This window comes from Thamnophis sirtalis, unplaced genomic scaffold (genome assembly GCF_051295495.1).
Source record: "Thamnophis sirtalis isolate CommonGarterSnake01/CBP01778 unplaced genomic scaffold, rThaSir2_p1.2 scaffold_12, whole genome shotgun sequence".
Lineage (NCBI taxonomy): Eukaryota > Metazoa > Chordata > Lepidosauria > Squamata > Natricidae > Thamnophis > Thamnophis sirtalis.
In genome coordinates, this window is record NW_028261392.1 from 1,716,338 (window position 1) to 1,740,281 (window position 23,944).

Here is a 23,944-nt window from a genome sequence, read left to right on the forward strand (position 1 = left end):
CCCTCCTGAAAGATTTCAATTGCAATGAGGATTTCAATTTAAATGCCTGTGGAAATTCTCAGTCATCCAGGCCATTGTTGTCTCAAAGGTGCTTTTTCCAAAGGCGACTAGACTGCTGTTTTTTTTTCCCCTTGAAAGAGAATTTAATTCATTTAAAATTAAATTCAGAATTTATTCCATGTAAAGTTCTCTGTAGCCTGGCCAGATTGATAAGATCTAAGGCAAGTATGTAGGCATTGCAATCCACTCTGAGATGCAGAGAGAGATAATATAACCCCCAATTTTCTGGGACTACATAAACAACTCCAGAGGATGGGCTTTGTTTCCCTTTCGGGGGTGATGGGGGTGTTACTCTTCCCTAGGCTCAAATCCTGACAAGCGAACCCGAAAACTGCGCGTCCCTTCCTGCGCTTGGGCGAGTCTGTTTCTTGGTTCTGGAGCCACGAGAAAGAGGGCGGGCAGCGTGCGTGCGTGCCTACGTCACAGTTTCGTGCGTCATGAGGAGCGCGGCGATTGGCGACGCACGGATGGCAGGGACGTGCCCTGCTGGCTATATGAGCTCCGCGGAGGCGCCTCCTCGGCCTTTTTCCGCCTCGTTCTTCGCTCGCGCCGGGGGCTGCCGCCACTAGCGCTCTTCCACCCGGCCTGACGCCGACCGCCTGCCCGCCGCCTCAGCCATGATCATATACCGCGACTGCATCAGCCGTAAGCCGAAGCGCCCCCCCACACACGCCCCGCGCGCGCCGCTCCCCCCCCGAATCATACGGGAGGGTGGGGGAAGGGGAAGGAGGGGGGGGTTCCCCGCGGCGCCGACTACGCCTGCGCGGCCTGGCATGCCAAGCCGGGGAGCGCGCGCCGGACTCACCCTCGCACTGCGCCTGCGCTCCTCCCGTCTCTGGCGCTAGCGCCTGGGATAGAAGGGGGGGGTGGAAAGCCAGCGCGATTGTCGATGGACCCCCCCTCCCCCCCCACCACAGGGCGCTCCATTGTCTGCGCATGTGTGTCGCCAAGGCGCCGGCCGGCCGCACTGCGCTTGCGCGGGAAGCCGAGGACTGGGAGGGGGGGGGAAAGATGAGTCTGCTGCCGCCGCCGCTCGGGTCGAAGCCGCCGGCCGCCTCTAGAGGGCGACAAAGAGCTTTGCAAGGAAGGTCTCGCCACCCCTATTGGCCGTGCGGGGTATTGCAGGCTGATTTTATTAGGGTTTTTTTTTCCCCCTCCCTATTTGGAGATTTTTTTTATTTATTATTTAGTAGATTTTTAAAGAAGAAATTGGGCAACTGTTTGTCTGGAAAGGGAGTTTAAGCAGGGGGGCTGGACTAGAAGACCTCCAAGGCCCCTTCCAACCCTATCCTTCTGTGTTTCTCCCCATCTGGGCGGTGGGAGGTAGGGAAGGGCTGCTTTTGGGGGGGGGGATGCTGAGTGGCCTCCCTTTGGCTTACAGCCAAGGTTACCTATGGATACAGGTATGTCCCATATATGTCCCAAGGGTTATTTGCAACTGGCAGGCTTTCATTGGCCACTTCCTTGGAAGCCCTGAAGCTGCAGGAGTAAAATAACTCATGGTTTGTTGGGTCTGCCATGAGGGTGGAGGGTGACTCCCTACCCCATGTTGTAGTATACAGTGTTTCTCAACCTTGGCAACTTGAAGAGGTCCGGGACTTCAACTCCCAGAATTCCCCAGCCAGCGAATGCTGGCTGGGGAATTCTGGGAGTTGAAGTCCCGGACCTCTTCAAGTTGCCAAGGTTGAGAAACACTGTTGTAGTAGGAACCTTATGGGGGCTCCTTATAGGAGAAGAGCAGAGTCGGGGGTGTGTGTGTTTCAAGCATGGTGGGAAAAAGCCTTCTTGTTTCTTCCTCTTGCAGAAGATGAGATGTTCTCGGATATCTACAAAATCACAGAAGTTGCCAATGGCCTCTGCCTGGAAGTGGAAGGGAAGGTAGGTGAGAGCTGGGCAGGGAACTGAAGAAGGTGGCCTGGTTGGAATGGGGTGTAGCTAATCCCCAACATGCGACCACAGTTGAGCCCAAATTTATGTTGCTAAGTGAGAAATCAGCTAAGTGCAATTTGACCCACCTTGCGTCCTTTCTTGCCGCCCTTATTAAAGTGAATCACTGCAGTTGTTAAATTAGTAATCTTGATAAGTGAATCTGGCTTCCCCATTGACGCAAAAGGGGATCACATGATCCTAGGACCCTGCAACCGTCATAAATACGAGTCCGTTGCCAAGCATCCGAATTTTGATCCTGTGAGCATGGGGATGCTACAACGGATAAAAATGTGAATGCTACAAGGGTGGGAAATAGTCATACCTCATTTTTTTTCCCAGTGCCATTGCTGCCAATTACCTCCCAAAGACCCATTAGATCGCACAGGGTCGGCCTCCTCCGGGTTCCATCCACCAGCCAATGCCATCTGGCTACGACCCGGGGGAGGGCCTTCTCTGTGGCAGCTCCGGCCCTTTGGAACGAACTCCCCGCGGAGATTCGGACCCTCACCTCTCTCCTGGCCTTCCGAAAAGCTGTTAAAACCTGGCTGTGTCGGCAGGCCTGGGGTTGATGAGCTCCCTTCCCCTCTCGAGAGGTGTGGTTGTTGGTCATTTTAAATGTCTATCTTGTATTTGTATGTTCCCTTTTCCCGTTTGAGTTGTTTGCCGCCCTGAGTCCCTATAGGGAATAGGGCGGCATAGAAATAAAATAAAACTTCAAACTTTGAATGGTCTGGTAAGGGGAAGGCTACCTGTAATTAACATCTAACGTACATATAAATAACAGAACAAGTTTCATTAGGTGCTTTTGAAAGCAACAAAACCAAATTATTGGGTTTAGCTTGAAGAAGTAGAGAGGATAAGCAGCCTTTGTTATTCAGAATCTGTTTTTCTGGCTTTATTTATTTAGCGTGTGGCTTCGGACTTTAAAAATACCCTTGTTTGAATTAAAGGAAGAAAAGCGCATTTGGTTCTAATGAATAGCTTGTTGCAACCCTTAACGCCCACTTGCCTCACCGGAGCTTCTTGGTTATTTCAATCTCTCCCAGATGGTCAGCAGGAAAGAAGGTGAAATTGACGAGGCCTTGATTGGGGGGAACGCGTCTGCCGAAGGGCCAGAAGGGGACTGCACAGAGGCCACCGTCATCACCGGCGTTGACATCGTCATGAATCACCACCTGCAGGAAACCTCTTTCACTAAGGAGTCTTACAAGAAGTACATCAAGGACTACATGAAGTCGTAAGTTGGGCCTCCTTGTAGGTCGAGGGAAGAGTAGCAGGGCAAGGGGCTCTTTTTCAGGAGGCAACTGGATTTCCTTGGTTTTTTTTCTTTGAAGAGGTTTTGCTTCTCATCCATGAAGCTTCTTCAGCTGTGAGGTATTTGGAGTTTAATAAAAGTTTGTATGCCGCCCACTCCCATAGGGAACTCTGGGCGGCTCACAACAAGACAAAGAAACATTTAAAATTTAAAAATAGAAAATACATTAAAATGCCACACCTCGGCTCGATCTGAATTATTCAGAAATGCCTCACTGGCACTGGAGCCCTTCGTAAAACATTCTGCAGAGTTAAGTCAGCAGGTGCAGAAGAGGAGGTAAGCGGGGAGGAGGGGAGGGGAAAACAGAACATCCACACTCTCTGGATTAGTTTCATCTTGAAGGAGGCAGAATAACAAGAGTTGGAAGGGACCTTGGAGATCTCCTAGTTTCAAGTTTATTAGGATTTGTATGCCGCCCACTCCCATAGAGAACTCTGGGCGGCTCACAACAGGCAAGAAACATTTAATTTTTAAAAAATAGAGATAAAAAAAATTAAAAATACAGTATTAAAATTCAAGATCACCCATTCCATCTAAGCGGGGCTGGATACCAATCAACAGCCCCAGGCCTGCCGGAACAGCCAGGTCTTGGCGGCTTTACGGAAGGCCGGGAGAGTGGGAAGGGTCCGGAGCTCTATGGAGAGATCGTTCCACAGGGCCGGCGCAGCAACAGAGAAGGCCCTCCCCTGGGGGGCCGCCAGCCGGCATTGTCCAGCTGACGGCACCCGGAGGAGGCCCAACCTGTGCGATCTTGTTGGTTGTTGGGAGGTGAGTGGCAGGAGGCGGACTCTCAGGTAGCCAGGTCCTAAACCAGGTAGGGCTTTAAAAGTAACGACTAGCACCTTGAAGCGTGTCCGGAGACCAATGGGGAGCCAGTGCAGCTCGCGGAGGATAGGTGTAACATGGGCGTATCTCGGTACACTTGGGGTGGAGAAAAAGGGTATGGAAGTGTTGAAGGATTGTTTTTCTTTCCCAGAATCAAAGCCAGACTGGAGGAAACGAAGCCAGAGAGAGTAAAGCCCTTTATGACAGGGGCAGCTGAACAAGTAAAGCACATTCTTGGAAACTTCAAAAATTATCAGGTGGGTTCAAAAAAAAAAAAGCCTCTCTTGTTTCCCCTCCCAAAATAGATCAAGGCGATGTGACCCCGGCATTAACTTAATTTGCTAAACACATTTTGTCAAACATCTGGATGTTATTTCTCAATGATTTGCAAGGGGGGGGCAGCTTTTTCAACTTCAAGTCCGACCGAAGAGACAAGATTCTCTAAATTCTCGGGATCAACAAAGTGTTTTGGGGGACCAATCTGGCTATTCCATGCCTCAAACGTTAACCGCGCCGGGAGATTTGAGTCCTGTATTGGGGGGGGGGGTGTCTAGGAAAGCCCCTTGCTTTAGAAGTAGACCCAGCCAAGCTCGTATCTTTTAACGGGGGATATTTCTTCCTCTAGTTTTTCGTAGGCGAGAATATGAATCCAGACGGCATGGTGGGGCTACTGGACTTCCGCGAAGATGGCGTGACCCCCTATATGATTTTCTTTAAGGATGGATTAGAGATGGAGAAATGTGTAAGTATGGATTGACAAAGCCTTGGGGCAAAAAGGCCTTTGTAGTAGAGGTGGGTTCCTACCGGTTCGGCCGAGTAGGTAACAGGGCGGTTGGAGCAATCTGTTCTGAATACTGCTGTTGAGGCTGTTGCAGCTGGCCGTTTTTTTTTTTTTCTCCTTGCCCTCCACTGTTGTGTCTGGTTGAGAAGATGTTTATCCCATTGTCCTCTTTATCTAGCAACAATAAGGATCTGTGTGAGTGAGAGAGGGATGGATGGATGGATAGATTGGTAGATTGATAGATTGATGATAGATTGATAGATAGATAGATGATAGATAGATGATACATAGATAGATGATTGATAGATAGATGATTGATAGATAGATGATACATAGATAGATGATAGATAGATAGATGACAGATAGATGATTGATAGATAGATAGATGATAGATAGATAGATGACAGATAGATGATTGATAGATAGATGATAGATAGATAGATGATAGATAGATAGATAGATAATAGATAGCAGTTAGACTTATATACCGCTTCATAGGGCTTTCAGCCCTCTCTAAGTGGTTTAAAGAGTCAGCATTTCGCCCCCAACAACAATCCGGGTCCTCATTTCACCCACCTCGGAAGGATGGAAGGCTGAGTCAACCCTGAGCCGGTGGGATTTGAACAGCCGAACTGCAGAACTGCAGTCAGCTGAAGTAGCCTGCAGTGCTGCATTTAACCACTGTGCCACCTCTGCTCTCTGATAGATGATAGATAGATGATATAGATAGATGATAGATAGATTGATAGATGATAGTTAGATAGATTGATAGATGATTGATAGATAGATGATAGATAGATTGATAGATAGATGATTGATAGATAGATGATAGATAGATAGATGATAGATAGATAGATGATAGATAGATAGATGACAGATAGATGATTGATAGATAGATGATAGATAGATTGATAGATAGATGATTGATAGATAGATGATAGATAGATAGATTGATAGATGATTGATAGATAGATGATAGATAGATAGATGATAGATAGATTGATAGATGATTGATAGATAGATGATAGATAGATAGATGATAGATAGATAGATGACAGATAGATGATTGATAGATAGATAGATGATAGATAGATGATAGATTGATAGATGATAGATTGATAGATGATTGATAGATAGATGATTGATAGATAGATGATTGATGATATAGATAGATAGATGATACATTGATTGATTGATAGATAGATGATAGATAGATGATAGATTGATAGATGATAGATTGATAGATGATAGATAGATATAGATGATGGATAGATGGATGATTGATTGATTGGTTGATTGATTTTCCTTCCGGATTGCTAAGCATCACCTGATAGGCCGGGAGCGATATTCCTTCCTCCCCGGCTTGCATTCAGATGCAACAGTGAATTTCCCTGCGCTTTCTGCCTGCCCGGATTCCGTAGCAGTTCAGATTGAATAAGGGAGAACATTTGAAGAAAGGGGTCTGTGTGTGAAGGGGAATGAAATGCTGAGGTTGGGGGGGGGGGTCCGGAAAACGACCCTACAACGGACGCAGGCGACTAACTTTCCTTTCTTTCCCCACAGTAACAAGACATCAAATCATTCCGAAATCATTTATCATCATAATTGGCTGCTGCTCTTTTATTCATCAACAAAACCATCATGACTCGACAGTGTCTGAAAAAAAAAAACCTGGACTGATTGATATCATCTTGAGCTTTAATTTTGATTTATTTTGAACCCACCCCCCACCCCACCCCTTGAATTATAATTGAAAGTGTGGAGAGGCATTGGGGTTTTTTTCTTTTTAAAGAGGAAAAAAAAAACTTGTCTTGTAGGCTGTCTAAAAATTAAAAAAACAAAACTCATTTAAACCCAGCATAGGTAATGCCTCTTGGTTTAATGTGTTGAGAGCAGCGGGCTTCTCGTAGCTGTTGTGCATCGGTAGAGTGTGGCCTTTAGCGGTTGTGTTCTCCAGATACCGGGACCTCAAAACTGGAAGCTCATTTGGCCACCCCTGAAGTGCTTTTTTTTTTTTTTGGGAGAAAACAAAATGTCTTAACAAAAGAAGGCAGCTTGACTTTCGGAAGTGGACTTGACATCTTTTGAACAACTCACAATAACTACTCGGACGACAAACCCCCGAGAGGAGAGAGGCCTGGATGTGGTGTGGCTTTGCACGCTAATCTCGGAGAGTGTTTCACCCGTGAAGGAGAGGTGGCGTTTTTTTTCCCCGACGAAACATATCATGCTGATTGAGCAGAGAGTGGGAAGAGAAATTCTTGGGCTGCGGAAACGAGAATATTGGGCAAACGACCGACACATTTCGCGAGGCATTGCTTACGTGCTGTAATACGAAATAATAACTGTAATTTAAAATACATGAGTATAATACCAATTGAATCACAGGTTAACTCAGTTTGCTGTGTGGTGTATCAATTCCAGCCTGCAGCCCTTAAGTCGTAGCTTTAGTAGCAAGCTCCTTGTGAGTAAACCCGGATCAAAAGGGGAAGGTGGCTTTACGTGGTAAAGTCCTGCGGACGTCCTGTTCGAATTGTGCAAAGTTTCAAGTACTGGAATCGTGTTATTCCCCCCCCCCCCAAAGTAGTTACTTGTAATTGGGGAGGTGGGGGTACGGATCCATATCACATTAGTTGAGAATTACTATACTTTCTTTATGAGACTCAAGTTATTTCTACCAGGGTTCTGGACAATCTTGATAATTCTACGTGTTCTGGATTGTAGTTATTAAGTAGACAGTGGAGATGATTCTGTTGCTTCAAAAGAGAGAGAGCAAGCCCAATCTTGGAAGGAAGGGGGGGTGCCTGCAACAGAGATTCTTGAGGTGACAAACTAGGAAACCCAGGTCAATGTAACAGCTTGGCAGCATCATGTGTAGGGAAGGGAGCCCGATGTGCTGTCATAACAGGACTTGAATGCTCATTCTCAAGCTCAGTTCCACAAAGGACTTGTTGCCGAATGCTTCTGTAAGCGGAAAGAAAATGCTCAAAACCCTGAAAATGTTTTCTGTTTCATCAAAACTTCTCTTGGGTGAAAACCAGGCTAGCTAGAGTCTCTCAACCCGACTAACAAGATAAGAGAGTGTGCATTGTTTCATCTCTGCACCCGTGGTAAAATAGGCATAGGTTTAGGATGACCGAGCCCTGATTGAGTTGCTGTAAATTCTGTGCATCCAGGAGAATTGTAGATCCAAGGCAGATGTGATAATTTTGTAAATGAAAGAGCCTTATTTTAGGGAATGGCAGTTTTGAGTTGATCAATTTTACTTTTGTTATGGCCTTGCTTTCTATAAAATTTAACCAGGTTGGCAGGTGGATGGATAGATTAAAGATGGAAAGATAGATGCATAGATAGATATTGAAAGATAGATATTGAAAGATAGATGATGGATGTATGGATAGATAATACATAGATACAGAGATGATAGAATTGTTTCGGTAGGTAGGTAGGTAGGTAGGTAGGTAGATAGATAGATAGATAATTGACAGGATGGATGGATGGATAGATAATACATAGATACAGAGAAATGATAGAATTGTTTCAATAGAGGATAGATTGATGATAGATAGATGCATCCCTATTTAAATCTATTAAATATGCAAGTCGAGCTATTAAAGTATATTTTCGGCATTGTTTCTAAGGGGAATTGTTAGCTGTAATTGACAAGATAGGAAAGCAGATGTTGGCTGGATATATTGTGTGGTTCTGGTACTTTCACTTGTGACGAGCTGGTCATGTGTGTTTCAATCATGTTGTGCAGAGTGTTCTAAACAGGCACACATTCCTCCCCAAAGTAAGATTTCTTTAGAATCCAACACCGGAAAACTTGCTTTTTGGCATGGTACCAGAGGGTGTTTTTTTTTTAATGATTCTCAAAACAATTCCATATTATATGGCTGTATTAGAAGATAGATTGGTAATTAGGATCCATAGGCTCTTCCTAGTACCATAGGTGGTGTTTTGCATTACTAGGAAGAGCAAACACGGCCGAAAGTATTGCTGCCGATGTGGTAGAGAGTCACTGGAGGAAATATCCTTCACCTAGAAGGGGAGTGCATGATAGCTTTTCTTCTCTTGGGTCTTTCATAACCTTTTTGAAAAAGACCCTGTGAAAGTTAGCCAGTAGAGTTTCTCGAAACTAATCCTGGAAAACGTTTTAACGTTCCTGTGACTTTTAAGATGTGCTTCATTTTCACTGCCCTCGAAATCACTTCTTTTAAAGGTTTCTCTTCCTCCCTTAGAGGCAATGGGACTGTTGCTGTTTTTGAAGCCTCTGTGACTTAATTCTCCTTTTCAAATCCGTATTCTGCAAAAAAAACCTGGGTGCTTGACTAAGGAGGAGAGCTTGATTACTGAGAAAAGGGGTCTTTTGTAGGCGAATGAGATGAACATGTTTTTTTTTTCAACTTTAACAGTTGGAACAGTCTCTGAATCCCAAGCGAGCCTCAATTAAGGACTTGCTGGGATAAATAGAAGGAAAGTAACAGTGTTAAGATCCATTCATTGCCATGCCAGGCTTCCTATCTTGGTGTTTGTCCAATATATGAGGCTGGGCTTGGAGGAGCTGCTGTGTGCTCTGTGAAGGAGGTCCACGGCTCTTTACTCAGCCAAGTTTTCTGTTGGAAAAAAGTCACAGCGTGGTCACCCCAAATAGACCGAATGTTCAAGAAAAGCCACAGTTACAGCCTTTTGCTATTTCCATCAAGATCCAGGCCTTGTGTGACTCTCTTCACTGACTCACCAGAGTGTGTGACTCTTAACAATAGTGTGCAAGACTGGGCATGTTTCTTCTTGAAAGTTTCCGAGACAGAAAAACTTAAAACAGCTGGATAAAAGTGTCTCTGGAGATTCTCAGTCCTCCAGGTCCTGGTTGTCTCAAAAGTGCTTTTTTTCCCCCCCAGGAGGCAACGACTTTTTCTTTTTTCTTTTGAAGATGTTCCCCTTCTCATTCAAGAAGCTTCTTCGCCTCTGACTTGGATGGTGGAGAATGGAAGGATTTATATTCCTTGCAGACAAGCCGGTCATTTGCATCCCATTTTGAGGGAAGCAACCTCCAAGTGGCCTCAATAACCCTGCGAAAGGTTGCAAATGGCCAACTGTCTGCAAGGAATGTAAATCCTTCCATTCCCCACCACCATCCAGCCAGAGCTGACGAAGCCTCTTGGATGAAAAGCAAAACGTCTTCAAAGAAAACGCAAGGAAGTCCAGTGGCCTCTTGAAAAAAAAAGGCACCTTTGGATAAAAAGCTGGATAAAAAAGTATTTTATGTCTCTGAAGACTCTCAGTTCCCGAGTACCTGGGCCTTGAGCAGCAAAAGAAAAAATTTAAAGGTCTCTGTTTCCGTAGATAGAAGAACCAGCCTAAAAGTATTCATATAGTACAAAAGCTGAGTTGTTTTAGCAGGCCGGATCAAATTTCAAAACGTTAGAATAACAAGAGTTGGAAGGGACCTTGGAGGTCTTCTAGCAATAGCAATAGCAATAGCAGTAGACTTATATACCGCTTCATAGGGCTTTCAGCCTTCTCTAAGTGGTTTACAGAGAGTCAGCATATTGCCCCCAACAATCTGGGTCCTCATTTTACCCACCTCGGAAGGATGGAAGGCTGAGTCAACCCTGAGTCAGTGAGATTTGAACCACTGACCTGCTGATCTAGCAGTAGCCTGCAGTGCTGCATTTAACCACTGCGCCACCTTGGCTCTTGTCCAACCCTCTGCTCAGGCAGGAAAGGCATGTAATCTTTCAGGTTGTGTAACCTGTAAATTGTAATATTCAGTCCTGCCGTGTTTCATGGAGAACGGTCTTTTGGATGAAGAGTTGAAGCGCTTGCAATTTCAATCTGCCACGTTTTATAAAACGCTTTTGTGGAAATTACGTTGTAGGAAGTTAGCACCCAGCTGAACCCAGAAGGACATTTCTTCCAACAGTATATTTTGTAAATATATAATTCACAATTTTGTAGATATGTAAGTATATCTTTTCATGTGACAACACTGAGGAAATGACACTTGGCTACGATGTAAAATAGTGAGTATGCAGCTTGTATAACAGTGTAAATGTGCTGTCCCCTCAAAATAACGCAACACACAGCCGTTTAATGTCTAAACTGCTGGCAAGGTATACTTAAAATATAGATAAAATGTGAGGGGGTGTACTCACTTCTGTGATATACTCTGTGTGTGTGTGTGTATTCACACACACACAACTTTTCTGCATGTCTGGAGGGCATGATTCAAAGCCATTTCTGCAGTATAGATAATTTCTGTGTTTAATGCAATAATGGTGTAGACTAGTATAGCAATAGCAGTTAGACTTATATACCGCTTCATAGGGCTTTCAGCCCCCTCTAAGCGGTTTACAGAGTCAGCATATCGCCCCCACAGTCTGGGTCCTCATTTTACCCACCTCGGAAGGATGGAAGGCTGAGTCAACCTTGAGCCGGTGAGATTAGCAATAGCAATAGCAGTTAGACTTATATAGCGCTTCATAGGGCTATCAGCCCTCTCTAAGCGGTTTACAGAGTCAGCATATCGCCCCCAACAACAATCCGGGTCCTCATTTCACCCACCTCGGAAGGATGGAAGGCTGAGTCAACCCTGAGCCGGTGAGATTTGAACCGCCGAACTGTAGTCAGCTGAAGTAGCCTGCAGTGCTGCATTTAACCACTGCGCCACCTCGGCTCTAATAAGGGTGTCAAGTATTAGAGTCACAAACACACAACCTGACACACTTTCTTTGCAAAGAAAAATGCTTCCCCCCCAAATCTCTAGATTTTCACAAATGCAGCTTGAGATCCCATTTTCTGAAAATTTCTACCCAATCCCACACGCGATATTCAGGATAAACTAACCGATGTTAGTTTTGAAATACTCCTTGTGAGAAGGTTTCTCTTTATTTACACACACGTACTTCTTTTCTATTTTAAAAAAAAATACTGAAATGGTTTACCACAATTTTAAAAGATGTCACAAAATCAAAAAGACTCCGGAGGAGGCTTATTGGGCAGCAAAGATCAGTGTTTGAAAGCCACCTGGGGAATTTTGGGCAGGTTTGAATTCACCCTGAAAGGCAGAGTTGAGAACAGATGGGGGGGGGGACGTTAAATGGGCAGAAGCTCCTATTCCACATCCTTCAGCTACTAGAACAGAAAAGAATTCCTCCAGATAGGATGTAAAAGGATATTCCATATTTCAGTAAGAAATCACTCCCAAAATTTACATCATTGGAAGCAGCGTCTTTAGCCCAGCTTATTCCTGCTGCTGAGAAAGAAATTTCAGGTGCTACTGACAATAACGTTACTACTACCCTACCAGCAATAGAAGAGAGTTACTACAATCCTGCCACCAATAGAAGAGAGTTACTACAATCCTGCCACCAATAGAGATAATTACTACAATCCTACCAATAGACGTTGTGTTACACTCCTATCACCAATGAGAGATAGCGTTACTACAACCCTACCACCAATAGAGAATTGTAACCCTACCACCAATAGAAGAGGTAGCGTTACTACAACCCTATCACCAATAGAAAAGAGTGTTACTACAACCCTATCACCAATAGAAGAGTGTTACTACAACCCTATCACCAATAGAAGAGATAGCGTTACTACAACCCTATCACCAATAGAAGAGAGTATTACTACAACCAGTAGAGTATTACTACAACCCTGCCACCAATAGAAGAGACAACACTGCCAATAGAAAACATAGCGTTACTTACAACCCTACCACCAATAGAAGAAAGACAGTGTTACTATAACCCTGTCGCCAAGAGAAGAGACAGCCTTACTACAATCCTACCACCAATAGAAGAGACTTCTGGGTCATAACTCCCTTTGCTGATCCTCCAATCAATATAGTTACACTAAAGAGGTAGGTGCAATTCTGATCAATTATTTGTAGCTCGCCCCATTGTAAGCGCCATGTCACCCAGCCAGTTTATCTGCATCTCAAAGCTACAGATGTCAATGTTAATCTTGGTTTTATTAGATCTTGGGGAAGAGCTGGAGACAAAGCCACTGGGTTTTGTGTTTTAAGTGTTGCTGTGTGATGCAGATTTACTCATAATAGGAGATTTGATTTCAATAGCCTCCTTCCAAGGGTCAAAGACTGCCATCAAGAAATCTCTCTTATCTGTAAGGCTGCAGGCCTCAAGTGTCTTCCTTGAACTCAATCTGGTTTCATGGTAATCCCTCATCTCCTTTTGCCTTTGCCTTAAGCCCAGCATATCCAAGAGGGGGGGGGGGGCATCCCACAGCTTGCCACCCTTTTTCTGAAGAGCAAAAGGCGAAACCAATTTTACTGTACCAACTTGGGGCTCCTGAGGCCTGTGGCTAGACAAATATCCCTCTTTTAACGGGACACACAACATTTTCTTAAGTCATAGAATCAAACTTTTTTTAAAAAAAAAACCAGTTGGCTTAAAAATTACTTACGGACTTGAACGCTCCGTGCAAAACATAAAAAAACCAGTTGTTTAAATCACAGCTGCTTGTGGAAGCTCTCGAATGATAAATACACAGGAAATAGCAATAGCAGTAGACTTATATACCGCTTCATAGGGCTTTCAGGCCTCTCTAAGCGGTTTACAGAGAGTCAGCCTATTGCCCCCAACAATCTGGGTCCTCATTTTTACCCACCTCGGAAGGATGGAAGGCTGAGTCAACCCTGAACCGGTGAGATTTGAACCGCTGAACTGCTGATCTAGCAGTAGCCTGCAGTGCTGCATTTAACCACTGCGCCACCTGCACTGTTCTAATAGTGGGGGGGGGGGGAAGCTTCCCAATAACACAACTAACACACAATTGCCTGATGAACCTATCTGGAGACAATTAAGATTGCTGTGTAGAGAGACAATACATCTGCTGCAATAAAAGTGTGGGTCTTGTGTGTTTTCCAGCTATGTTCCTGTTTTGTAAGGAGTTGTGAAGTTCGCCCCTTGCTGCTCTGGAGTTTTTAATCTAGCTTCTTGCTGATTTAATCCAGGATCTGGAAAAGAGATTTTTTTTCCCCCTCTCTTTTGTTTAGCTGGCTTTGGCACTCAGGTTTTTTATCTTTCTTCTCAAACTCTTTTCTGTCTCAAGCCGAAAGGGAAGATTGTGGAGAAATCTCCCTACGTGTATGTCCTTTAGCCAGGCCAGGGTTGAGAAGGTTCCTACTTGAGACTGCAGGAAGTTAGCACCCAGTTCTCTCCTAGAAAATGAGATATTTTAGGAAATATTAAAAGGGCAGAATATTTTCCCCCAAAGGCAGGCAGAAACTCATTCCGCCCCCACCTTTGTCAATGGGCCATTAAAAGGCCTTGGGCCAGCCTACTCTACATAACAAAGACATACCTCCTTCAGGCAGACCCCATCTGCAACAGAAAGGCTATTCCCCCATCCCATGATACCTTCTTGGGAAATAGTTTTCAAAGGTGTAGCTGTGTCATTTGCAACCAAAAACACAACCCTAAAGGCAAACAATTTGTAGAATAAATGTATTCATTCGTCTTTAAAGTATTATCAAGATTTCTCTATTGTTCAATACACGGCTGACTCAAGAGGCTGGTTGTAATAGGATTAAATTCAGCCCGGGATGAAATAAAACTTCTACTCGATTTATCAACATGATTATATATATTTTTTTATAAAATGCAAGAAGTTACCAGAAAAGGCCATATGTTAAAAACCCAAATACAAGTTTATTCTATAAATAATTTGTATGCAATAAACATACCACAAAAAAAAATTAGGTAGCATTCCAGAAAAAACCTTTTAAAAGCCATGAAGACAGGGGTTGATTAGAAAAGCTTACTCTTTTAATGGTGAAGGGTTTTTTGTTTTTTTTCCTGCTTTCAAAGTTGAGTCCTGACTGCTAATCGCTTTTATCTTCGTTTTGATAATGCCTGTATTCCGGCTTCAATTCCCAAGTACTTTTGTGCGGCCCCTTAAAATTGTAGATGCCAATTTCTCTCAAAATTTCCTTTAAATAGATCTGAAAGAAAGCAAGAGAGATTGATTAAACAAGGTTATGAATGCGGGATGTTCGTTATGTTGAATTCAACCAGTCCCCTATTCCAGACCAAAGACCCATCTCCCTTCAAAGACATTTACATTTACACCAAGTCGAAGGGGCAGGTTAATTCAGTTTTCTCCTTTGCCCTCTGAATTAAAGTGGGGGGTTTGGTGGGGGGGAAGGAAGTTGAGAAAAGTGTTTTCTATACCCGTATTGAAGCTGGTGAGCTCAGCAGCTCATCATACTTCATTATCAACATCACACTTTGTTATTAATTATCAACAGGATATAAGCTTCACCCAAATCACCCATAATTCGGATGACAGGGTATCAAACTGTTACAGGTGGTTGGTGTGGAATATCTCTATCTATCTATCTATCTATCTATCTATCTATCTATCTATCTATCTATCTATCTATCTATCTATCTATCTATCTATCTCTATCTATCTATCTATCTCTATCTATCTATCTATCTATCTATCTATCTCTATCTATCTCTATCTATCTATCTATCTATCTATCTATCGTATCTGTATCTGTATCTGTATCTGTATCTGTATCTGTATCTGTATATATATCTGTCTGTCTTTCTGTCTGTCTGTCTGTATGTATGTATTGTGTCACAACCACAAACCCATATTTGGGCATACCAGGGGTTGTGACACAATACATACCTATTTCCCTGGCCTAGCTGATAAAGGAAGAGAGCCTGTGGCTTAGTGGCTAATATAACTACCTGATATGTAATACAGCCCAGGTTCGATTCCCAGTAAGGGTATGGCTAGCTGATGAGAGCTAAATAGCTTGAAATAGATCTATACTAGTCTCCCTTTATTTATTTATCAGCACAAATGCAACATATACATATACATAAACAAACATCTCAGGGGTTGCCACAAAGAAGAGGGAGTCAAGCTATTCTCCAAAGCACCAGCAGAAGAAGCAATGGGTGGAAACTAAACAAGGAGAGAAGCAACTTAGAACTAAGGAGAAAATTCCTGCCAATGAGAACAATTAACCGGTGGAACTGCTTGCCTCCAGATGTTTTGAATGCTCCAACATTGGAAGTTTTTAAGAAGAGATTGGAGAGCCGTTTGTCTGAAATGATATAGGTCTTCCTGCCTGGGGTTGGACTAGAAGACCTCCAAAGCCTTAATTGTTCTATTTTCTATATATTTCTATTTACTGCAATAAAAATTACAGAATAACAGAGTTTTGAAGTTGCCTTCAACAACTTTTGAATGCAATTTGTTGATTGTTCTCACTGTCAAAAAAAAAAGTCTACCTTAGGTTGAATCTCTTTTCAATTTAAAATTGAGACATCTCTTTTTTTTTTTTTAAATAAAATAAAGTCGTTAACATGTTAGCACAACTTTTAATGTGACTAGCTATATTTTTCTAAAAAATAATGAGAATATAATTCTGTTAAGCCAGAGGCTTTCATCCTGCCTGCAATGGAGCTAAAATGATGATGATGATGATGATGATGATGATGATGATGATGATGATGATGCCAGATATAAATCTCTATAACATCTGGCTTCATCGAAGCCAGCTGGATCTTCATGGTAAGCACTTCCTCTGCCCGTTTACAGAACAGTTGCAGATTCAATGCAGCAAACACTTCAGATGTGTGAGCTCTGCGTGTCTCAGCTCTCCAAATATTTAAAGCAGTTTGTCCCCTTTAACAATTTGAACAAATAGCAATAGCAGTTAGACTTATCTACCGCTTCATGGGGCTTTCAGCCCTCTCTAAGCGGTTTACAGAGTCAGCATATTGCCCCCAACAACAATCTGGGTCCTCATTTCACCCACCTCGGAAGGATGGAAGGCTGAGTCAACCTTGAGCCGGTGAGATTAGAACCGCTGAACTGCAGATAACAGTCAGCTGAAGTGGCCTGCAGTACTGCACCCTAACCACTGCACCCTAACCACTGCACCACCTCAAAGCAGTTAAAGGACAAATGCAATCTGCAAATATTGCTCACACACAGTATCGCAACAACCCCCACGAGGGGGCAGCAATTGACCACATGAGTCCAAAATAAAAATTTTGTTGACCAAGAAGAGAAAAGAATCTTCTTCAAAGGAGAAACCGAACAATCAAGATCAAGGGAGGCAGTAATATTACTCTATAAAGCCTTGGAAAGGCCACACCTGGAATCCTGCATCCAATTTTGGTCACTAGAGCAATAAAAAAGACGTGGAGACTCTGGAAAGAGTGCAGAGAAGAGCAACAAAGAGGATGAGGGGACTGGAAGCTAAAACACACGAAGAACGGTTGCAAGAACTGGATATGTTCTAGTCGAGTGTAGTGAAAATGAGGGATGACATGATAGCAGCCTTCCAATATTTGAGGGGCTGCTCCAGAGAGGAAGGGGTCAAACTATTTCCAAAGGCACCTGAAGGCCAGACAAGGAATAATGGATGGAAATTGAACAAGGAGAGATTCAACCTGGAAATAAGGAGAAATTTTCTGACAGTGAGAACCATCAACCCATGGAACAGAAGTTGCCTTCAAAAGTTGTGGGAGCTTCATCCCTGGAAACTTTCAAGAAGAGACTGGACTGCCGTCGGTCAGGAATGGTGTAAGGTCTCCTGCTTGGGCGGGAGGGGGGTTTGGACTAGATGACCTACAGGGTCCCTTCCATCTCTGTCAATCTGAATCTAACTAAGAGGATGAGGGGACTGGAGGCTAAAACATATGAAGAACGGTTGCAGAAACTGGGCCTGGCTAGTCTAGGGAAGAGAAGGACCAGGGATGACATGATAGCAGCCTTCCAATATTTGAGGGGCTGCCACAGAGAGGAGGGGGTCAAGCTATTCTCCAAAGCACCGGAAGGCCAGACAAGGAATCATGGATGGAAACTGAACAAGGAAAGATTCAGCCTAGAAATAAGGAGGAGTTTTCTGAGAGTGAGAACAATCAACCCATGGAAGAGAAGTTGCCTTCGGAAGTTGTGGGAGCTTCATCTCTGGAGGCTTTCAAGAAGAGGCTGGACTGCCCTCTGTCAGAAATGGTGTAGGCTCTCCTGCTTGGGTGGGGGGTTGGACTAGAGGACCTCCAAGGTCCCTTCCAACTCTTTTAATCTGTACCTGTCTGGGCATCCTTGTTCTTTTTCCCAGCTCTGAATGTCTGTTTGGGGCTTCTTCGGACTGAACTGGGGTAGGGGATAGCGAGACCATCCTACTCAAAAGAAAACTTCACACAGCTCGGTACGTCCTCGGCACGTCTAGATGGATGAAAAAAAGAAGCACGGGGGGGGGGGGCATGAGAACAGCCTTCCGGTATTTGGGGGGCTGCCACAAGGTCAACTTAGTCCCCAAAGCAAGAATGGATGGAAAGAAGGGGGGGGAACTACACAAGGAGAGAAGCAACATGGAATTAAGGAGAATTTCCCTGACAAATGGGAACAATTAACCGGTGGAACCGCTTGCCACCAGAAGTCGTGGGTGCTCCATCACTGGAGGTTTTTAAGAAGAGACTGGACATTTGTGCAATCATCTGCCCGTGATGGAATAACGGGGTAGGACTAGAAGACCTCCAAGCCCTTTCCTGTGTTTCTATCAGTCTATTATCTTCCCCTACCAATATAAATGCAGGAAGGTCCATACGAATAAATCATTAAAGCATCTCTTTTGTTAATAAGGTTTTAAAGGTTTTGCAAATAAGGTTTTAAAGAAGAAACTGGACAGCCAGAATGGCCCAGGCTCTCCTGCTTGAGTGGAGGGTTGGGCCAGAAGACCTCCAAGGTCTCTTCCAACTCTCTCATTCGAATTTCAGCAGGGCTGGGAATTATTGATTCTCATAAGTCCTTCTCCTCTCTTTCTCTTCTCTCTCTCTCTTCTCTCTCTTCTCTCTCTCTCTTCTCTCTCCTTCTCCTCTCTTTCTCTCCCTCCCTCCTTCCCCTCTTTCTCTCTCTCTTTCTGTGTCTATGTCTCTCTCCTTCTCTCTCTCTCTCTCTTCTCTCTCCTTCTCCTCTCTTTCTCTTCTCTCTCTCTCTTCTCTCTCTCCCTCCCTCCTTCCCCTCTTTCTCTCTCTCTTTCTGTGTCTTTCTGTCTCTCTTTCTCCTTCTCTCTCTCTTTCTCCTCTCTCCTTCTCCTCTTTCTCTTCTCTCTCTCCTCTCTCCCTCCCTCCTTACCCCCCCTCTCTCTTTCAGTGTTTTTCTATGTCTCTATTTCTCCTTCTCTCTCTCCTCCTCCTCCTTTCTCTCTCCTCCCCTCCTTGTATCTTTCTCTTTGTGTGTATGTCTCTTTTCTTTCTCTGTCTTTCTCTCCCCCCCTCCCCCCTCTCATGGCTGGCTTCCTCTACTTCTATTTTCCTCTGTAGTCAAACAGGGTTTTGTTGGTATCAAAGAAAAGGAAAGACGGAAACAATGGGATGAAACCAGTAATTAAGAGGAACTGATTAATTAAAGGACATTTCAATTGCCTGGCCTCACCAGGCAGGAAAAAAAATACACTTAGAAGGAAATGTACTTTCCAGAGGAGGCACCTCCCAATTTAAAGACGTTGGAGCTGCCACTGTGTGTTTTGAGTAAAACATATACTTAATAAACAGACCTGTATTTATCACTTGCTTAGATTTATGTCCCTGTCACAACTAAGGGATCAACACTCGGTTGATTTAGGAAAAAAAAAGAATATCACCTGCACTTTTGGGAAAATGAGGAGGAAGAGGAGGAGGAGGGAGGAAGGAGGAGGAGGGAGGAGGAGGAAGGAAAAAGAGGGGAAGGAGAAGGGAGGAAAGAAAAAGAGAAGTTAAAAGAAGGAGAGGAGGAGAAGGAGAAGGGAGGAAGAGAAGGAGAAGGGGAGAAGGAGAAGCAGGAAGAAAGGAGGAGGAGGAGAAGGAGGAAGAGAAGGGAGGAAGGAAAAAGAGGAGAAAGAAGAGGAGGAGAAGGGAGGAAGGAAAAAGAGAAGGAGAAAGAAGAGGAAGAAGAGAAGGGAGGAAGGGAAAAGAGAAGGAGAAAGAAGAGGAGGAAGAGAAGGGAGGAAGGAAAAAGAGAAGGAGAAAGAAGAAGAAGAGAAGGGAGGAAGGAAAAAGAGGAGAAAGAAGAGGAGGAAGAGAAGGGAGGAAGGAAAAAGAGGAGAAAGAAGAGGAGGAGAAGGGAGGAAGGAAAAAGAGAAGGAGAAAGAAGAGGAGGAAGAGAAGGGAGGAAGGAAAAAGAGAAGGAGAAAGAAGAGGAGGAGGAGAAGGGAAGGAAAAAGAGAAGGAGAAAGGAAGAAGAGAAGGGAGGAAGGAAAAAGAGGAGAAAGAAGAGGAGGAGAAGGGAGGAAGGAAAAAGAGAAGGAGAAAGAAGAGGAAGAAGAGAAGGGAGGAAGGGAAAAGAGAAGGAGAAAGAAGAGGAGGAAGAGAAGGGAGGAAGGAAAAAGAGAAGGAGAAAGAAGAAGAAGAGAAGGGAGGAAGGAAAAAGAGGAGAAAGAAGAGGAGGAAGAGAAGGGAGGAAGGAAAAAAGAGGAGAAAGAAGAGGAGGAAGAGAAGGGAGGAAGGAAAAAGAGAAGGAGAAAGAAGAGGAGGAAGAGAAGGGAGGAAGGAAAAAGAGAAGGAGAAAGAAGAGGAGGAGGAGAAGGGAAGGAAAAAGAGAAGGAGAAAGGAAGAAGAGAAGGGAGGAAGGAAAAAGAGGAGAAAGAAGAGGAGGAAGAGAAGGGAGGAAGGAAAAAGAGAAAGAGAAAGAAGAGGAAGAAGAGAAGGGAGGAAGGAGAAAGAGAAGGAGAAAGAAGAGGAGGAAGAGAAGGGAGGAAGGAAAAAGAGAAAGAGAAAGAAGAGGAAGAAGAGAAGGGAGGAAGGAGAAAGAGAAGGAGAAAGAAGAGGAAGAAGAGAAGGGAGGAATCATCATGATCTCAAAGGCCACGGATGATGAAGGCAGGAGAGCATGGAAAGAGGAAGATGAATGGTCTCACATGGGATGGCAGAGCCAGACTAGACAAACTCATGGAGGAACAACCAAATCCCAGAGTTACACGATTCCCTTGTGCGACTTTTCGACCAGCGGAGTCCAGGGGGAAAGTTGGGTTCGCTTAACGACCAGGTGACTAACTTCACAACGTCGGGGATTCGCTTAACAAATGTGGCAAGAAAGGGACAAAAAAAAAAAAATAGGACAAAATCCGCTTCACCAAATTTTCCTCCCCTTGTCAACACAATTCCTTGTGTCTTACTACGTGTCTTACACAAGGTGTAAAGTTCCCGAATCACGGCTTGTCTCCTTCCAAAGAGTCAGTCAAAAGGGAGACAGGGGGGGAAATGGGAGAACTTGGGATACGGCAGCCTTTCTTTCTCTCTGTCCATCCTTCGAAATTAACTTTCTGTTTCTTTATCCATTAAAAAATTAAATCCATTAAAACCGGCTCTCTCCAGTCAAATCCCTCCCACACCCACTCCTCTCTCCTTGCCTTCCTACAGAGAGGAGCAAAACCCAACATCTGCCATGGAGGAACAAAGCAATTAGTAGCGTCTCCCTTTGTAGGAGGCGAAGGAGTTTTGAGGCCGGGAGACGCTGTTTTCGGTGTCTAGAACTAAAATAAGTATCGGTGGTTTTTGACTTCTCCAGAGCAACCGGCTCGCAGCTGCGGGAGAAACCTTTCAATAGATAGCGGACGGATTCCTAAACAGTTACTCCTTCGAGGCGGAAGCGGCCAGGGGAACGGATGCAAAATACACGGTGTAACTGAGGTGTAACTAAGCCGATGCCACTGGAAGGAATTTGTAGAAAGGAACCCGCTCTATGGATTTCTTTGCCAGCTGTTAAGTTGTGGCGATGAACTTTCCCATGGTGACAATGTGACATCATCTACGGATGTTTTCGAATCAGGGTGCTGGAAGAGGCAGGGGGGTTGGACTAGATGACCTCTGAGGCCCCTTCCAGCCCTAGGTTTCTATGCAATTCTATGATTCCTCTTTTCCAACACGGAACATAATTTCGTTGAGAGTCCCCTGGACTGCAAGGAGATTTTACAGAATGTGACTCTCGTTTGAAGTTACTTTTCTTGACAAAATAACAGGTTAACAGAGTTGGGACCTTGGAGGTCTTCTAGTCCAACCCCTCCACCCGAGCAGGAGACCCTACACCGTTTCTGACACACGGCAGATGTTCAGTCTCTTCCTGAAAGCCTCCAGGGATGAAGCTCCCACAACTTCCGAAGGCAACTTCTGTTCCAAGGGTTGATTGTTCTCACGGTCAGGAAATTCCTCCTTATTTCCAGGTTGAATCTCTTTTCAAATTAAAACTGAACGTTTTAAAAATATCTGTCCAGCTTTAAGAAGGAGAGAAGCAACCTAGAACCGAGGAGACTATTCTGGACAGCTAGAACAATCAGTGGAACAGCCGTAAGTTGTGGGTGCCTCCATCACTGAAGGTTTTCAAGAAAAAGATTGGACATTCATTTGACCCGGGATGGAGTAAAGTTTCCTGCCTTAGGCAGGGGGTTGGACTAGATGACCTCTCAGGCCCCTTCCAGCCCTAGGTTTCTATGCAATTCTATGATTCCTCTTTTCCAACACGGAACATAATTTGTTCTTGCAGCTGTCGGTTTATACTTTGGTAAACTGTGATATTTTTCATTTATGTTTTCTGGGATGGCACCCAATAAAGCTATTTGTGGTTTCAGCTCATGTGTTTGTTTTATTTTTTTTTAGCACTGACTTACCACTGGCTGTTTGGTTATATCCACCAAGTCTTTGATGTTGTAATACTGGTGTTTCTCAAAAGCAGAAAATAGCATGTCCAGCACTTGCTGCTTTTCAGCGCGGGCTCTCTTTCCATCTTCTTTTTTCTTCTTGTCATACTCAATCTATTGATTAAAATAACAGAAGAAGGAAAAAAATACACATTTTCAAGCTAGTTCGGGAACATTGTTTAAACGCAACAAGAAGAGATAGATAGATAGATAGATAGATAGATAGATAGAAGATAGATAGATAGATAGATAGATAGATAGATAGATAGATAGATAGATAGATAGATAACCATATACTATGTGGTATGAAATGAGTGGTACAAATGGCTAGAGAACAGTTGTAAAGTTTAAGGAAAGACTAAATGGAGAGAAATTCCCTACTCTATTCCATTCCATTCCATTTTCTATTCTATTCTATTCTACTCCATTCCATATTCTATTCTATTCTACTCCATTCCATTCCATATTCTATTCTATTCTATGCCATTCCCTATTCTAATCTATTCCCTTCATTATTCTATTCTATTCTACTCCATTCCATTTCCTATTCTATTCCATTCTATTCCATTCCATTCCCTATTCTAATCTATTCCCTTCCTTATTCTATTCTATTCTACTCCATTCCATTCCCTATTCTAATCTATTCCCTTCCTTATTCTATTCTATTCTATTCTACTCCATTCCATTCCATATTCTATTCTATTCCATTCCATTTCCTATTCTATTCCATCTCATTCCATTCCATTCCCTATTCTAATCTGTTCCCTTCCTTATTCTATTCTATTCTATTCTACTCCATTCCATTCCATATTCTATTCTATTCCATTCCATTTCCTATTCTATTCCATCTCATTCCATTCCATTCCCTATTCTAATCTGTTCCCTTCCTTATTCTATTCCATTCCATTCCATTCCATTCCCTATTCTAATCTATTCCATTCCATTCTATCCATCATCTCATTTCTATTCTATTCTATTCCACTGAGCGTCAGTCGAAGGAGCAGAAGGAAAAAGGCTAGAAGCAACTCACGTTGTACTGATGATTAGAGACGGGTTTGTAATTGGTGGTGACGGCCTTGTCCAGCTGCATGGTCCAGCTGACGGGCTTGGAGGATTCCTCTATCTGCAGCCTGAAGGAAGAAAGGGCAAAGTCAGAGAAGACACCAAGAAGGGAGCCTCCTTCCGTGCATCGTCCCGATTGTCTTAAAAAAACAATGCAGATCAAAGAGCAAATCCGTCAAGGGTAATAACATAACTTTTCGGATGAGGCCTTGGAGGCCTTTTTCGGAGGAGGAGGAGGAGGAGGAGGAGGAGGAGGAGGAGAGGAGGAGGAGGAGGAGGAGGAAGGCGCCATGAA

The 23,944-nt window shown here is 43.8% G+C and overlaps 2 protein-coding genes and 1 non-coding gene across 3 annotated transcripts in view; 2 read left to right on the plus strand and 1 right to left on the minus strand.

Moving 5' to 3' along the window:
- Nucleotides 1-547: 547 nt before the first annotated feature.
- On the plus strand, nt 548-7,308 carry TPT1 (tumor protein, translationally-controlled 1). The gene is made up of 6 exons (XM_087726496.1): nt 548-705; nt 1,865-1,938; nt 3,036-3,226; nt 4,281-4,386; nt 4,755-4,871; nt 6,474-7,308. Exons 1-6 carry the CDS (start codon nt 678-680, stop codon nt 6,474-6,476), a joined length of 519 nt encoding a protein of 172 aa, XP_087582622.1. The 5' UTR covers nt 548-677; the 3' UTR covers nt 6,477-7,308.
- Nucleotides 6,229-6,360, plus strand: LOC148043231 (small nucleolar RNA SNORA31). Its single transcript, XR_015698257.1, has one exon. It is a non-coding gene; the product is annotated as a small nucleolar RNA SNORA31 (small nucleolar RNA).
- A 7,265-nt stretch (nt 7,309-14,573) lies between the features above and the next one.
- GTF2F2 (general transcription factor IIF subunit 2) overlaps nt 14,574-23,944 on the minus strand; it is a 65,563-nt gene continuing 56,192 nt past the window's right edge. The window contains 3 exon segments of the mRNA XM_087726494.1: nt 14,574-14,886; nt 22,558-22,701; nt 23,618-23,717. Coding sequence (XP_087582620.1) covers nt 14,767-14,886; nt 22,558-22,701; nt 23,618-23,717 — 364 coding nt within the window. The 3' untranslated portion in view covers nt 14,574-14,766.